The sequence below is a fragment of the Alexandromys fortis genome, unplaced genomic scaffold, assembly GCF_014885135.2.
Source record: "Alexandromys fortis isolate MF-2015 unplaced genomic scaffold, M_Fortis_MF-2015_v1.1 scaffold_46, whole genome shotgun sequence".
In the NCBI taxonomy this organism is placed as follows: Eukaryota; Metazoa; Chordata; class Mammalia; order Rodentia; family Cricetidae; genus Alexandromys; species Alexandromys fortis.
Genome location: NW_026067919.1, coordinates 9,872,528 through 9,890,449, shown reverse-complemented (window position 1 = coordinate 9,890,449; position 17,922 = coordinate 9,872,528). Strand labels below are relative to the sequence as shown.

The 17,922-nt window shown below is 39.5% G+C and overlaps 1 protein-coding gene across 2 annotated transcripts in view; it reads right to left on the bottom strand.

The window, feature by feature from the left end:
- The window catches only part of Bmpr1a (bone morphogenetic protein receptor type 1A), a 102,194-nt gene that overhangs the window by 18,792 nt on the left and 65,480 nt on the right, over positions 1-17,922 (bottom strand). For both annotated transcript variants that reach the window (XM_050140607.1, XM_050140606.1), the window contains exons 4-7: positions 10,997-11,159; positions 9,056-9,158; positions 4,276-4,372; positions 4,009-4,108 (exon numbers count right to left, since the gene is read on the bottom strand). In XM_050140607.1, coding sequence (XP_049996564.1) covers positions 4,009-4,108; positions 4,276-4,372; positions 9,056-9,158; positions 10,997-11,159 — 463 coding nt within the window. The remainder of the gene's footprint in view (positions 1-4,008; positions 4,109-4,275; positions 4,373-9,055; positions 9,159-10,996; positions 11,160-17,922) is intronic.

Genomic DNA, 17,922 nt, shown 5'->3' with positions numbered 1-17,922 from the left:
ATACTCTTAAAACTATAACTGTATCTTTGTGATAAAACTGTATGTGCCCTTAAACCAAGACTGGAGTGATATGGGCAAGTTGAGCTCAATGAGTTCAATGCCAGCCAGGTCTACATAGCAAGCTCTAGGACAGTAAAAGCTATAATCTGCACTTTTACAGCTGCACTGACATTTTCCTTTGGTGCTACTGTTAAGATCATGGGCTGTTCTTTCAGAGAACCTGAGTTCAAATCCCAGTAGTCACTTGGTAGCCAAAAACCTTTTTGGCCTCCAAGGACACTAAACACATGTGGGGTACTGATATACATGAAAGCAGAACACTCACACACATAAAACAAAAGTAAAAAAATTTTTAAAAAATTAAAAATTTTCTTTTTATAACCAATTTTGAGCAATGTACTTTGTATTTCTCTTCATATTTTTGGTATCTTTACGAGCTTACTAAAATTTTTAGATTAATAATTTTCTGGTTTTCATTTAAACTTGAAAAATCCCAGCCAGGCAGTGCTGCACACCTTTAATCCCAGCACTCAGGAGGCAGAGGGGGGCAAATCTATATGAGTTTGAGGCCAGCCTGGTCTACAAATAAGAGTTCTAGGACAGTCAAGTTTACAGAGCAAGTTTCAGGACAGACTCCAAAACAAAACAAAACAAACACACACACACAGAAGAGAAAGGAAAATCCCTGGTCAGTATTTCTTAAACATTTTTCTTCCTGTCCCGTCCCCTCCACCGAGGATTCTGATTATAACTGTACTTGACCATGTCTCATACAAAATTCTTTCAGAGCTGAGGAAACAATGTGCAGAGCACTTGCCGTGCAAGTGTAAAGACACAAGTTCAAATCCTCAGAACACATACAAAGTTGGGTGATGCTGTATATGTATGTAATTCCAGTGTCCACACATGGAGATGGGAAGCAGAGACAGAGGGATTCCAGGAATCTCATGGGCCAGCTAGCCGTAGCTGCACAGCTGTGTGCAGCACTGAACAGGAGGCATGAAGTTTCCACGAGCATGTTGCAGCACACGCACATACACAAATTCTTTCAAACAGCTTCTACTCTCATGCTCCCATACCCACTTAGCTCTTAAGTGAAATCTAATTTGTCATTTTCTTACCCATTCACAATGATATTCAAGGTATTTGAATCTAATTCCCTCAAGTTTCATTTGGATCTTTTTAAAAAGTCCTCCCATGTTTCTACTTAAATTACTGTAACGCCACTTGATCTGCAAAGTGTTTTCCAGGACAGCCAGGGCTGTTACACTGTCTTGTCTTAAAAAAAAAAGAAAACAATAACTACAACAAAAAAGTCAAATACTGTTTTTTGTTTGTTTGTGTAATCCAGGCTGGTGCTGAACCTGAGTTGAGGATGACCTTTAACTCCTAATCCTTCTGCTTCTATCACTTGAGTGTGGGAATAACAGATGTATTCTTTTTGGGGGGTGGAGTGAGGTCTGGGACAGGGTCTCTCTCTGTAACAGCTCTGACTGTCCTGTAACTCACAGAGATCCGCCTGCCTCTGTCTTCCAAGTGCTGGGATTAAAGGCATGCATCACCACCGCCCAGCAATGGATGTATTCTTACAAATATTATTGTGTTATTTTTCCCAGAACTAAACTGAAAACAGAGATAGCTGACCAGCCAATAGTGAGTAAGGAGGTATAGGTGAACTTCCAGGCAGGGAGAATTAAATGGGAGGAAGAATTTAGGTTCCAGAAATGAAAAAGAAAAGACCCCAGGGATCAGAAAGACAGACACAAAGGAAGCAGGAGAGTAGGACACACATAATGAAAAAAAAAAAAAGTAAAAAGCCACAAGGCAAAACATACATGAGTAGAAACACAATAATTTAAAAGAACTAGTAGTAAGTTTAAGCTGAGGCTGAGCATTCATAATTAATACTAAGTCTCTGTGTCTTTATCTGGGAGCTGGTTGGTGGTCTAAAGAAAATTCCAACTAGAGTTTTCTACTTCTCTGGTAACCTGCCTCATGAATATAGCTGATGGCATCGCCCCAGACGCTCACCTATATTTTCTCATCAGAGAATACCTACATTCTCTGTGTCATAAAGTCAAATACTCTTCAGGTAGAAACACAGGCAATCTTAATGCTTAATCCTTTGTTTCCTGTTTCTAGGGATCAGTGTTCACTCTGAGAGATCTGCAGGGCTCACTAGTATGCATTGAATCTGCCTGGGCCATTTCATTTAACTCTAATTAGTATCTTTAGGTCTTTTCTCCCAGGTTGCACAAATTTCCCTAAGCATCTTGTCTGAATTATAAGATTTTTAATCTTTAATCTGACAAGTCAAAGTCATTAAACTGGTATTCATATGTTCACCATATCTCTTATTTTCATTATCATGTCTCCCCCCCCCCATAGTTGATAAACTGCTTTTTTGCTTGTTACAGAATAAGTTTTTGTTTGTTTTGAAACAGGATCTCATTCTGTAGCACAAACTGGTCTGGAACTATACAGTCCAGGCTGATAGGCTCAATCTGCTATTTATATCAAAAGAAATAAATATCTGTAAAATGTGAGGAGCCAGTGTAATAATGCTATCTGAAGAACTACAGAGGCGGGTGACTGGGAGAAGTTAACTGACATCTACCCTGGCATACACACACACGCACGCATAGTCTTATTTCATTTCATCTACCCACATGGTAGATAAAAAATACCTCACATTTTATAATTTTCATCATATATTTCATACTTTTTTTTTTTTTTTTTTTGCTCCCCACCACCACCAGGGTTTCTGTGTATAACAGACCGGCTGTACTGGAACTCACTTTGTAGACCAGGCTGGTCTGCAACTCAGGGATCCAACTGCCTCTGCCTTCCACATGCTAGGATTAAAGCTGAGTGTCACCATTACCGAGCTAGAAATATTCTTATTATTTTCTTTTTCAAAAGAGTCATACAGCTGAGAATGGAGGTGTACAGTTTTAATTCTGACGCTTGAGAGGCAGAGGATCTCCATGAGTTCTAAACCAACTTGGTCTACATAGCAAATTCAAAGCTAACCAGGGTAACATCATGAGACTGTCTTAAAAAACAAAAAACCCTTCAGAAAACCACACATAATTCTTTTTAAAACTGTATCTATTTTTATCTACTTCTTCACTGAATTATGCCTTTTAGTTTATATAGAAGCTCTTTTTATATGTGTAAAACAATCACCTGCAGTAAGTATTAGCTGTCAGTATTTTTCATTTGTTCCATCTTTCTTTTTTTTCTAAAAACCTCCACTTTTATGGAGCTGACACTATTTTTTATACTGTGTTTACTTCATTGGTTGCTTCTAAGCTCAGGTAGACTCAGAAAAGTTTTCCAAACTATGCATATGAAGATATAGTTCTAATTTAATCTGGTTCAAATTTATAGTGCAGGGAAAAGACCTAATTACATTTTTTCTATATATCAACCCAGTACAAATCTAGTTACTAAATTTATCTTTTCTTTTTCTTTTTAAAAAAAAAAATTTATACCTCAGTGCTTCAGATAGAACCCAAGCCCTCCTGTATGTTAGGTTAGTACTTTACCACTGAGTCACACCCCAGGCCCCTTTCTCCAGGTTCTTAAAATTGACAACTTCATCATATTGTTAAATTCCTTATACACAAATTTATTTATGGGATTACTAACCTGTTTCACAGATAATCCCCCAAATTTTTAAATGAGACAGGTTACATTATCTAGAAATCTGCCTTTAAAATTCAGACATAACAAAGCTCACTATTGTATGAACAAGAATGCCTGAGTATTCCTGAACATAAATGGATGAAGTAACATCCAAAAAAAAAATTAGTTGGAGTTAAATTCATCTTTCCTTCTAAGGAAGTCGTAACAGTTGAAAAGCTGTTATCAGAGAATACAAATTAATGATTTCCGAATCACACACAACAGTGTTTTTTAACTTGTTAGTTTAAACACAAAAAGATTGCTAATATAGAATAATTAACCATTTTATGTTTTACATAAAAATAAGTATCTTCTTACTTGTAACAAAAGCAGCTGGAGAAGATGATCATTGCGACTATACAGACAGCCATGGAAATGAGCACAACCAGCCATCGAATGCTGCCATCAAAAAATGGACCTGAGGACGGAAGTAAACAATGAAGCAAGTATAGCATGTTTCTGCTGCATCTTACAAAAAAGGAGAGAATCACTGAGAGGACTGAGTTCTAAGTAGCTTAGTTATTGTTAAAGACAAAGAAAAGAAGTTACAGAGAATCATGCCTGAACTCTTCTGGGCTGACCTACCTATAACCACAGGAGGCAGTGTAGGCTGCAAATATTGGTTGCATAAATTGGTCCGACAACATTCTATTGTCCTGCGTAGCTGGGCTTTTGGTGAATCCTTTAAGAAAAGTAATGGTAAAATTAAAGCACTTGATATATTAAATTGAACACAGATATCTTTAGTATTGGTAAATATAATTTATAATTCAGTCAGAGAAAAACTCACCAACCCTAAGTTAAAAAATATTAGCTTGGCTGGGCAGTGATGGTGCATGCCTTTAATCCCAGCACTCAGGAGGCAGAGACAGGCAAATATCTGAGTTCGAGGCCAGTCTGGTCTACTGAGTGAGTTCCAGGAAAGGCTCCAAAAGCTACAAAAAAAACCCTGTCTCAACCCCCATCATCCAAAATTAGCTGGGAATGATGGCTCACAGAACTTGAGGAAACTCAGAGGGTGGAAGGCAGGAGGCAGGCAGGTCTCTGTGAGTTCTAGGACAGTTAGGGCTGTTATGCAGAGAAACCCTGTCTCTAAAAACAACAAAAATATTACTGAAAATTTGATTTTTTTGTGAAAGTAAGATTGTGAGATAATTTTCCTTAAGATTATACGGGTAGATAGACACTAGATTATAAATTATAGAGGAACAAAAGAATTTTAATGATTTTCAATGTTAAATGTTGGTATGTTTAAATTATCATTCAGCTAGCTGCTTTTAGCTTTAAAAAGTATCTGCTAGAAAACTGGAGTAGGATGTTCTTCTGTCTATGTGTTGCTTTCATTGGTTGAATAAAGAAACTGTCTTGGCCTTTTGATAGGGCAGAGCTTAGGTGGAGTAGACTGAACTGAATGCTGGGAAGGGCAGTGTGGCAGACACCATGGTTCTCCTGCCTGAGATGGATGCTGGTTAGAGTCTTGCCGGTAAGCCACAGTCAAGTGGAGTGGCGATACACATTAATGGAGATGGGTTAAACTAATGTGAGAGTTAGCCAATAAGAGGCTAGAGATAATGGGCCATGCAGTATTTAAATGAATACAGTTTCTGTGTGATTATTTCAAGTGTAAACTAGCTGGGTGGCCAGGACCAAAAGCAGGCCCGCTCCCTCCTGTTACAGAAAACACAGTATTTTATTAGAATCATAAACCTGTTGGGAAAATACAATCACAGTAGTATTAAGATTTGGATGAGATTAAGATCAGACTACAAAGTAGAGGTATTCTAATCAAGTTGGAGTGGGGGTACCTGTTAAAGGAGGTGATTATGGCCCACAAGTCAGATAGAAAGTATACTGTAAAACTTAAGAAAGCAAGCACAAAGACTTTAGTCATGGAAGCAGATATTAGGGATTACATGTTGATATTTAAGTGATACCTGGGTGTAATACCATTCCAAGCCAAAATATGAATTGATTACTAACATGTTTCACAGATAATCCCCCCAAATCTTTAAACTAGACAGGTTACATTATCTAGGAATCTGCCTTTCAAATTCAGACATAAAAAGTTCACTATTCTAAAACAAGAAAACTATGAGTATTCCTGAATATAAAAGAATGAAGTACAATCCAAAAAATTTAATTGGAGTTAAGTTCATCTTTCCTGTTCATGATTATGAAGGTGGCAAGAATGTAAGCAGAAATATCAGCTGGCCAAAAAGGAAATGCCTCAGCATAATCAGGTGTTATTTAAAAAGGTGACCAAGGCTAGATAGTAGAGGCACATACCTTTAATCCCAGCACTCGGGAGGCAGAGGCAGATGGATCTCATTGAGTTCGAGGCCAACCTGGGCTACAAAAGCAAGTTCCAGGACAGTCTCCAAAGCTACACAGAGAGACCATGCCTCTACCTCCTCCCTCCCCCGCAAAAATGAGGTGACCAAGAGTCTATGGCTGGAAATCCCATCTGGGAAGATAGTAACATTTAGAAATTTCCAAATGAATAAATTCTACATTTTAACTGACTTTTTTATTTTTAAGACAGTTTTTCATTTGAAATTATCCATAAAGAGAAAAGAGGGTTTATACTGCAAACACTGAAATAATCCCATGTCTAGCGAAAATGAGCATAAAGAAAGGAATGTACAACTGAAGATGAATAAATTAAATGCCAAGCAGTCAGTCCCAGAAGGCTGTAAGGACAGCTAGCAGAAGGCAAACTGAAAGGAAGCAAAGAAAGGTCATCCTCAGCAATCATGGGTAAGAGGTCTCTAAGCCAGGGATTACTGCCCAGTAGTAGCACAGGATGGAAGCAGGAGCCCAATCTTCAATTCCTCCTTTGCCTCCGTTTCCCACCAAGGGTGACTATAAGAATAAGAGCAGAGTGCACCAGGCAAGGGTGACTAATGCTCCAAAGCCACGCTGATGGCCATGTGGTTCACACCTTCTAACCAGGGAGAAGGAGGAAGATGAAGATACTTCTAAGTATGACACTGCAGAGACAGGCAGAACTTAAAAGATTGGGGAAGAGAGAAGGCAGCATGGTATAATGAGAGACAGAGACAGACAGAGAGACAGAGAGAGAGAGAGAGACAGAGAGAGAGAGAGAGAGAGAGAGAGAGAGAGAAACAGACAGACAGAGACAGCTGCCTCACTGGAACCCACAATGTAGAACAGGCTGGCTTCAAATTCAGAGATCTTGTCTCCTAAGTCCTGGAATCAATGGCATGTGCCACCAAACTCTGCTTAAATAATTTTTTTAAAAAAAATAATATACTATTTTAGAATGACAGCTAACAGCTTTTACCACAAATTTAAGCACAGCCAAGAAGGTATTAATATATTCTAAATCAGACCTATTACATTACTCTTTGGTCTATTAAGTAGAAAATAAACATAGCAACTTGATACCGATTATCTTCTTTATTTTCTTTCCTGAGACAGGGTCTCACTATGTAACCCTGAAAGGCCTCAGACTCAGAGATCTGCCTGTATCTGCCAAATTGCTGGAATTAAGGGTGGGTATCACCATGCCAGATAATTATCATACTTTTTTTAAAAGATTTATTTCTTTATTATGCATACAGTGTTCTGTCTCCATGTATGCCCACATGCCAGAAGAGGGTGCCAGATCTCATTACAGATGGTTGTGAGCTGTAACATGCGGACCTGCTTGTTGGGGATTCTGTCCTGCCCAGTTCCCACAGCAGGTAAGCCCCAAAGAAAATCACACAGAGGTCGCCATACGTTATAAACTGATTGGCCCATTAGCTCAGGCTTTGTATTAGCTTTTATAACTTATATTAGCCCATTATTCTTATCTATGTTAGCCGCATGGCTCAGTACCTTTTTCGGCAGGCAGGTCACATCTTGCTTCTGGGCTATCTGGACAGGACTGGGAAGGAATGGGCTTCCTTCTTCCTTCCCAGAATTCTCCTGTTCTCTTTTACCCACCTCTACTTCCTACCTGGCTACTGACCAATCAGCATTTATTTAAAACATAATTGACAGAATAGATAATTGTCCCACACTACTTCCCCCTCTTTATTTTCACAGAAACTGTATTAATTAAAACACTGCTTGGCCGTTATCTCTAGCCTCCTATTGGCTAACCGTCACATTTTGATTTAACCCATTTCTATTAATCTGTGTTCACCATGAGGTCGTGGCTTACCAGGAAAGATTTAGCATGTCTGACCTGGTGTCTCCATGGAGGCTCTCTCACTCTGACTCAGCTTTCTTCCTCCCAGAATTCAGTTCTGTCTCCCTGCCTACCTAAGTTCTGCCCTATCACCAGGCCCAAAGCAGTTTCTTTTTTAATCAATAAAAGAAAGAAAGCAAAGTCAGGTCTTTTTGTGCAACCAGAGATGGAGGATGAAACTCAGTCACTTGCCCAATGACTTCAAGTATAAACCTATCACTGAACTTTTCTACGAACCCAACCAGTTCTGAACAGAATTAATTTGTAGACAAAGCTGACATTATATTCTGTTCTATACAGAGCTGTTTTTGAAAAACACTGGCAGGATCTCTTAAAAAAGTTCCCATATACAATTAGAAAAATCTGAAGGAATCCTCTCTGCTACTGCTCTTTCAAACAGCTGCAAAGAAACCTTGTATTTATTCTCTTCTACTTCTGTGATCAAACCATGACCAAAAACCTCACAGAACACTGAGTTCATTTTGGTTAGCGGCTCTAGAGAGTTAAGAGTATATGATGGTAGAGGAAAGGCATGGCAGCAGAAGCAGAAACTAAGCGCCCACATCTCAAATGGCAAGAAGAAAGCAGAGAGAACTAGCAGAATGTGAAGTTTTATACTCTTGTTTTCTAAGTCAGGGTTCCTCTGTGTAATCCTAGCTGTCCTAGAAATTACTCTGTAGACCAAGTTGGCCTCAAACTCACAGATGAGTTTTTATACTTTTAAAGCCTGACTTCAGTGACACACTTCATCCAACAAAGTCACATGCCCTATGTTCTCCCGAACAGTACAGACAACTGGGAATCAAGTATTCAAATGCCTGAGACTATGGAAGACATCTTATTCAAATCACCACATATTACAACGAGAATTCAATATTGTTGTCTTGGGGGGAAAAGGTTACTATCCATTATCTTAAAATCTTCTCAGTAAACCTTACACTCCAGAAATAAATGTGACTATCATTTTTTGCATTAAAACTTTCTTAAAGTAAAGCAATCCAGTACTTCAATTAGTAAAATCCTATTATTTAACAAGCCAGGCTTTCTTCAGCAAATCTGTTTTGTGAGCATGCAGCAGTATGACGAGCAGTCCAGTCCTGCTAGAGGACTCCATGCTGTCCACTAAGTTGTACCCTTCTTTATTTCACAGTGACAATTAGATCTCACCTTGCACTGAAAATCAGAGCCTTCATACTTCATACACCCAGAAGCTAATGTGGTTTCTCCCTGATCATCTTCTTCTATAATGGCAAAGCAATGCCCATTAGTTCTACAACAGAGAAAAAAAATACAATTCCATATTAGAAAGAACAGGGCATGGTTGGTACACATCCAGAATACATTCAGGCTAAAGCAGGAGGATCTTGCATTTCAGGTCACCCTGAGCTAAATAGAGAGACTTTAATAAAGAATGCCAGAGAGACAGATAAGTAGTTAAGGGCACTGTCACCAAGCCTGAAGCCAGCATCCACATGGTGGAGGAAATAACTAATTCTGGCAAGCTAGCATGTGCACATGTGAGTAATACACATACATACCAAATAAATATAAAAAATTTTAAAAGACTCACAAAAGAACTGAACACATGTGAATTAAATATGTCCTTCAGTATGAATTAAATATGTCCTTGTATTTTTGCATTTAAACTGCATGTTATATGATTTATTAGCAAAATCAATTTAGAAATAAGTTAAATCAAGGGTAGTGTGCTTTAACTAAGGCTTAAAGGGGCAATGAGAACTCTATGTCAAGTAGGAAGGGAGTTCTACTAAATAAATGCTCTGTGTGTATGCTGTTATAAACTGCTCTGCTAGTCACATATACATGGTGACAGATGAAAACAAACTTGTCTATGGAACATTCGGCAGCCCCCAGTAACACAGTGACACATCTTAGGAAAAACAGACGACTAAGATTCTAAAAGGTACGTTGTAGTGAATGTGGCAGGAAAACAGAGACGGTCTCAATAGCTTCATTTAAAAAAATTTTTTACATATATTTTAGTTTCATGACGTTCTACCAGTTTAATGTCAGTGTCCTTGAGTTTTTTCCTTAGCAAATGTAGAAAGGAAAATAATATAATTTCACAGACCAAGTTCTAGGCATTGTCTAGTCTATACAAAGAGCACAGAATGTTAGTGAACTACAAAACTTGGCCTTCATTATTACTGCTACAACAAAAAGACAATTAATTGACTGATGAAACTGAATTACACTTTATTTTTTGTTTTGTCGCAGGGGAGGGGGTATGATTCAGAAAGTCAATTCTTCAATGGGCCCCAAGATATAGACTATGGGCCAGAGGATGACTGAGTAGGTAGAAGTGCCTGCTGTCTAAGACTGACAATCTGAGATCCTTTCTTGGAACCCACATAGAAAAAGAGAGAAGAGACTACTGCAAATTGTTCTCTGATCTCTTTACGTACATCTACACATATTATGAATACATAATATATGTGTGTGTGTTTTAAAAATATGAACTCAAGTTACATGACCATCCATCCATAAGTGGATTGAATGGTTAACATAAAACTAAGTAGGAAATGAAAAGTCATATAAAACAGATATGGACTAAAAGTCCACAGAGAAATAACAAAACTGTCACAACACTGTTCCTGTATACCTATGCATTACTGCAACCGGCTAAGGAGACACTGGGTAAACCTTTTTTTTTGTTTTTGTTTTTTTGGTAATCTACAAAACAGAAAACGTTTTCTAGAATGAGCAACATTAAGTTCATGATTAAAATGGTCACGAAAGAAAAGAAAAATAAGGCAGACATGGTGCTACATGCCTTTAATATCAGCACAAGGTAGTAAGTAGATGCAGGTGGATCTCTGTGAGTTTAAGGCTAGCCTGGTCTACACAGTGAGTTCCAGGATAGCCAGATCTATGTAAAGAGACACTGTTTCAAAAATCAAAACATATAAATTAGCTGTATCATGATACAACTAATGATCATCAATTGTTTAATGATAGATAACAATATTTCTATATTTAAACCAGGAATTTTCTTTTTCTTTATAAAGTTACCATATACAAATGGGGGGAAAAACTTGTTTGAGTATACTTTTCATCTAACTCTTAAGGACGGAACCAAATACTTACATGCACGTGTTATTAATAGCATCATCTGGGCAGTGTCCTGAGCAGTAGCACTTTAAGAAAGGCAAGGTATCCTCTGGTGCTAACGTCACTCCACTGTCTGGCTTCTTCTGGTCCAAATCTGATTTCACACCAGTACCATGGAGCATACTCTCTAGATTCTGCCCTGTATTAAAAAATGAAATTTGTAAATAATCATTCCTGAAAAGTTGTTGAATTAGAGTCTTCAATAAAAAAGCTTCTGAGTTTTTTATCATAATAATTGCAGTTAATACATCTTAAAATAAGTTTGATAATACCAACTTATAAACTATTATATATAGAGAACTACCAGATGCAGCAGGATGTAAGGAGACTGCCCAGTTACAAGTTGTATACCAATGAAAGACACACAAATGACATAAGGTCCATGGTTCTGAGACAGAGCAGAGGAACCCTGATGTGGGAGTGTCATACATCAATCTGTTGATTTCATTGGTTAAGTAATAATAAACCAACTGCTTGGCCTCATAGCTTAGAACATAGGTGGGCGGAAGAAACAGAATAGGATGCTGGGCAGAAGAGGAAGTGAGGTCAGACTCTGCTCTGCTCCCGGACAGACCCGACAGCTCTGCTGGAGCAGAGACGCCATGCTCAGCTCTCCCAAGCAACTCCAACCCACGATGGACTTAGGCTAGAATCTTCCTGGTAAGCGCACCTTGGGGTGCTTACACACATCATTAGAAATGGGCTAGTCCAGGTGCGAGAATTGGCCTGTAAGGGCTAGAGTTCATGGGCCAAGCAGTTCTTTAAATGAATACAGTTTGTGTGTTGTTATTTCGGGCATAAGCTAGCCAAGCGGCCGGGGTGTTGGGGACGCAGCCCCGCCGTTCCTATTTCAACAGAACCCTCTCCGTAAAGGTACTTAGCTAAGAGCTAAGCACTGGTAAACACTTTTGAGAATTTTAATTCCAGGACAGGTCCCTACTATAAGGGCCCTTTAGTGTTTTAATTTTTCTTTCAATAAGCTAAACTATTTGAAACAGCCAACTGGCAATTTGATTGACAACTGTAGGCCTCTCCCTGGCGCCTAGTCGCCCTGAGTGAGGAACTGCCAAATAAGCAGCCCTCTTTCCTAACTAGCAGTGCTGTCACTATAACAGCAGCTGTGGTGAACACTCCAGAGATTCCTCTGAGGAAACTCCATAGCAGCTGCAGGTACCACTGGAACCACTGCTACTGCTGAAGTCACAACCCAGCTTCAGGAGCCCTCACTCCTCACAAGTGCTCCAGGCTCCTTTATCATGTAGGTAGTCATAAAGGACTTAAAAAAAAATAAAAACAAAAAAGCTTCCTAAGTTTTGAACCAAAATCAAAATTAAGAGTTAGGAGGTTGCTAAGAGTTCCACAGTGGCCAGAGGCAGACCGCAGAGACTCTGAAGGACTGCAGACACACTGAGGCAGGCTATAGAGGCAGACCCCAGAGGCTCTCAAGTACTACAGACACACTGAGTTGGTGAGAAAGCATGAAAAGCTAGTTAGGGATCCTAGGCAGCTGAAGAGCTCCTGAAAGTATCCAAGGGTTAAGAGCCAGGCAGGGGATCGGATGTCTTAGGCTAGAGGTCTACAATACTAGCTGCTGAGGACTAGTTTTCGAGGCCAGAGTACGTTCTGATCTGAGTAACAAGAGCATTCAGAGCCTGGAATTCTCAAAGTCTGGAATCTGAAGTCTCCTCTGAAAACCTGACCCATAAGCCTATGGGAACTAAGGAGTACAGAGTTGCCAACACTCAGGAATCTGCCCTGTCATATTTGTGACATTCATGCAATGGGACCTCCAGCCTGCTGTGACAGCTTCAATTTACTAGGTAGAAAACGGGGAGAGATTTCAGGAAAGGCTGAGAAAATTCCAATGATTTCAGAAGGGGGGGGTTGCACAACTCCTCTAATTTTTTGGTTCAAACTTATAACTATATTTTAGAAATTCTTTTTGAATGTTTCTCTGAAAATGGAGCTACTAAGCACCTTGCAGAGAACTCGAACTGCCTAAGTAAGGTAACTGTGAAAACATGAAACAGATCCTGTTTTCTGTCTTTCATCCCAGGGTAACTGGTTTGAATCCAGACCATGCTATAGAAAGTAAAAGTTGCCAAAAGCTTATATAATAAAATAGGGATCTTGCATTACAGAGTTTCTGGCATCAAATGACAGGTAACAACATACACAGCTCTGAATTTTTCAGGTGAAATCACCTGGCCCTTCCAAAAGAAAGAATGGTAGAGCCAAAAGGATTAGATAAGCAAGAATTTCACTATAAAAATGAAGTGGTTCTGTACTAAACTCAATTTTAAATTTAACAATACTGATAAACTACAAAAATGAGGAAAATAACACATACACACTGACAGCAAGAAAGCAGAATGTAAGAGTTAGAAATTCCATAATTTGGATTATTATTATTGCTTGTTTCTTTGCTTTCTGAGACAGGGTTTCTCTGTGTAGCCATGGCTGTCCTAGAAGAAACTCTAGATTAGGCTGGCCTCCAAGTCAGAGATCTGCCCGCCTCTGCCTCCCCAGTGTTGGAATCAAAGTTGTTCACCATGACCATCTGACCATAACTTGAACTGCAATGACCTTAAGTTTCTCATACTTAATATTCAGGAAAGAAATTTACTTCTGAATAAGTATTTGTTAATAGAAACAAATACTGAAAAGGAATATCTGTAGGCCCATATTTCTATAGGGTATGGTAGCTAGGCTCTAAAGCCACTGACCACACCTGAGATGGTCACGTAACCTTTCAGACAGGTTGTTGCTAACCTAACAAAAAGTCAGGATGTTGTTTTGCTCCTTTCTTTGTAATTTGGAGGATGCCTGATAGAGAGCTAATTCAAGCCTATGTGCCACCTAGCATACAGAGCGGACAGGTAGATGTGGATGTGACTAAAAGCCATTCACCTGGTTACCTAGGAGACAAAATGCTATTTGGAGAATAAAGCAGGAGGAATTCTCTAGCATGTGAACTCAGGACTTCATGAGGGACCACTGAGAATCTCCCTCCCGATAAAGCCATGTGAGTTGTGTCTTTATTATCGCACCTCCACGCAGGTCCAGAGAGAGATAGTTTATGTTGGGGTCTGCTCAAGAGACGCTGAACGTGGGACTGATCTATGAACCCCCCCCCCAAAAACAAAAAAGAAGTGATCAGACGTGAGGAACCTATGAGAGAAAATTTGATCACAGCTGGATATGTGAGTATTGAGCACTCAAAAATAGAGATCAGAACTTAAAGAAACAGAGAAGCAGGACTAAATCGGGAGTAAAAATTTATAAATCAGTATATATGGGATAAGGAAAAAGTATTCAGTTATATATGTAGGCAAAGGGAGTTAGAGTGGAGCAGAAACAAAGGCAGAGATATTTAAAATCTGTAAGCGTGATAGATACAACTTTTATTGCTTGCTAAAACGGGTAGGAAAAGTAAAGAAAAAAACGGCTTTTGGCCCAAGAATCGCCTTGGTTACTGCTGAGATTGAGGAGCCATGTGCTGGCTAGCTGAATCTAACCCACCTGCAGGTAAAAGGCAAGCAGGAGACAGAGTAAGTTTAGAGAACAAATTTAACCTCCTACAGTCAGTACCCCAGAGTCAGTTTATAAAACAGTGGAGACCAACAAATATCCTTCAAAGGTAAGATTTGTATACAAATGTGTTCCTCAGCCCCTCACCATGACGTCCTTTCAGATGGAAGTACTGTTAACACAGTGGCAAAGCTTCTGATGATCACCCAAATGGCTAAAAAATGAAAAAAGCCTCATTTATTTTAACAACATCAACTGTAAAAGATGGGGAAGAATGGTAGGGTATGAGAAGGGAGAAATCCGCCATGCTACAAATGAGAGACATTCTAGTCTCTTGTGAGTCTTCCTAATTAGGTAGGTGAATAATCTTTATAAACTACATAACTTCACTCCAGTATTCACTTATTTAAGAAGGCAGTAGGGCCGGGAGGTGGTGGTATACACCTTTAATCCCAGCACTCAGAACACAGAAGCAGAGGCAGGTAGATCTCTGTGAGTTCGAGGCCAGCCTGGTCTACAAGAGCTAGCTCTTCAAGACAGGCTCCAAAGCTAAGAGAAACCCTGTCTCAAGAAACAAAACAAAACAAGAAAGAGAGAGAGAGAGTGAGAAGGCAATAGGACTCAAGGTTTTAAAATCCTGATAGAGTAACAATAAGAAAACAAAACAAAAGGATCAATTTAACCATAGAGGACAAACACGTGTGGTGGAATCCAGACTTGGGTGGTACACACCTGTAATTCCAATCCTTGAGAGGCTGAGATAGGAATTTGAGGCCAGCCTATGCTATAGTATAACAAACACCTTGCCTCTTGCACAACACCAATGACAACAAATATAGCAAAGAAGATGTTGCCCATAGTGATGAGGGGGCAAACACTTATAATCACAGCATTCATAAAGCAGAAATTATCTGCAAAATTTTTTTCAAACGACACATAAAAAAGTTTTGATCTTTAGCACACAAAAGTGTTGATTCTTTGTATGGTTGGTTTTGTTTTTTGTTTTGTGTTTTAGATAGTCAGTCTTACATGCAGCGCTGGTTGTTCTGGATCACACTATGTAGACCAGGTTGGCACTGAACATAAGAGATCCGCCTGCCTCTGCCTAGAGTCCAGGGATTAAAGGTGTGTGCTACCACTCCTGACTAGAAGTGTAAATCACGTGAGAATATTCCACTCAATATAAGCTTACTACGGAACAACTTGAGCTCAAGGAACTAAACATCAACAAAGCAAATATTCCAACTAAAATATGCGATATACAGATTGAAACAGAATTCTCAATAGCGGAATCTCAAATGGCCAAAAAAAAAAAAAAAAAAAACTTAAAGAAACATTCAACATCCCTAGCCATCAAAGAAATACAAATCAAAATGACTTCAAGATTCCATCTTATACCTGTCAGAATGGTGAAGATCAAAGACAAGTGATAGTTCATGCTGAAAAAGATGCGGAGCAAGGGAATGCTCCTCCACTGCTGGTGGGAGTGCAAACTAATACAACCACATTGGAAATCAATATGGTAGTTTCTCAGAAAATTGGGAATCCATCTACTTCAAGACCCAGCTATACCACTTCTGGGCATAGCATACCCAAAGGGCGCTCTACCCTACCACAAGGATATTTGTTCAACTATGTTCATAGCAGCTTTATTCTTAATAGCCAGAACCTGGAAACAACCTAGATGTTCCTCAACTGAAGAATGGATAAACAAAATATGGCACATTTACACAATGGAATATTACTCAGCTGTTAAAAACAATGACATCATTAAATTTGCTGGCAAATGATGAAACTAGAAACTAGAAAAAACTACCTGAGTGAGGTAACCCAGACCCAAAAAACAAGCATGGCATGTGACCACTTACAAATGGATATTAACTATTAAGTAAAGGATTACTGCACTACAATCCATAGACCCAGAGGGACTAAGTAACAAGGAGGGCTGGGGGGGGGGTGTACATGGGAAGAGGAAATAGATTTTTCTGGGTAGACTGGAGTTGGTGGGGATGGGAACAGGAGAGAATGGGTAGCGGGGGTTGAGGGAGAGTACTGGGAGAGATGACTAGAACTGGGATCATTTCATGCATGAGGTAAAAACCTAGTGCAGTGTAAACTCCTAGGCCATCTACGAGGATGACCCTAGTAATGGAGGATATGGAGCCTGACCCAGCCATCTTCTGTAACCAGGCAAGGCTTCCAATGGAGAGGGTGGGACACCAAGCCAGTCACAAATGCTTTGACCTACTATTTGCCTCTCCTGCAAAATGTGCTGGGTTAAGGGTGTCACATTTTGGGTGGGAGTAACCAACCAATGACTGATCCAATTTGAGATTCATGTCATAACAGAGAGCCCAGACCTGCCACTGCCTGGAGAGTCAGGCCACGTAAACTGAATAATTCAGAGAGCTAGGATAGAACTGAATACAACTGACAAAAAAGTCAATTAAATGATTCCTAATGATACTCTGCTATACTTGTAGACCAGAACCTAGCATAATCGTCATTAGAGAGGCTTCATCCAGCAACTTATGGGAACAGATGCAGAGACCCACAGCCAAAATCAGGCAAGCTCAGGGAATCCTGCAAAAGACAGGGAGGGAAGGATTGTAGAAGCCCAGAGGGGTAAAGGACACCACAAGAAAACAGCCCACAGAATCAACTAAGCAGGGCTCATAGGGGCTCAAAGAGACCGAACTGGCAATCAGAGGGCTTGTATGTGTCTGACCTAGGTTCTCTGCCTATGTTATGGCTGTGTAGTTTGGTATTCTTGTAGGGCTCCCAACAGACGGAGTGGGGGCTGTTTCAGACCCTGCTTTTGGAAATGCTTTTCTGTTACTGAGTTGCCTCATTCAGCCTTAATGAAGGGATGTGCCTAGTCTTGTTGTAAGTTGTTATACTATGTTGGACTGATAGCCAAGGCGGCCTGCTCTTTTATGAAGGGAAAGGAGGAGGAGTAGATCTTGGGGAACAGGGAGGTGGCAAGGAGGGTGAACTAGGAGGAAAGGAGAGAGAGGAAACAGTAGTCAGGGTGTAATATATGAGAAAATTAAAAGAGAGAGGTGTGTACCATACTGTATATCTATATATGACCTGAACAACATAAAGCATTTTGTTTATCAAAATGGAAATTATTAATTTATCTTCACAATCATGACAACTCTGGTTCATAGTGATCAGCAAAACCTAACAGAAAGGCATTATATTACGTATTCTCGTATTTCACAGATAAAGTGGCTTGAGATGAGGGGGCTCTGCATTCTGAGCAAAGCAACAATAAGGTAAATACAAAGAAGGTAGAGATTTCATTTCATGCTCATGCAATAACACAAAAATTTTTAAAAGCTTAATATTATAATCCAAATTTCCTC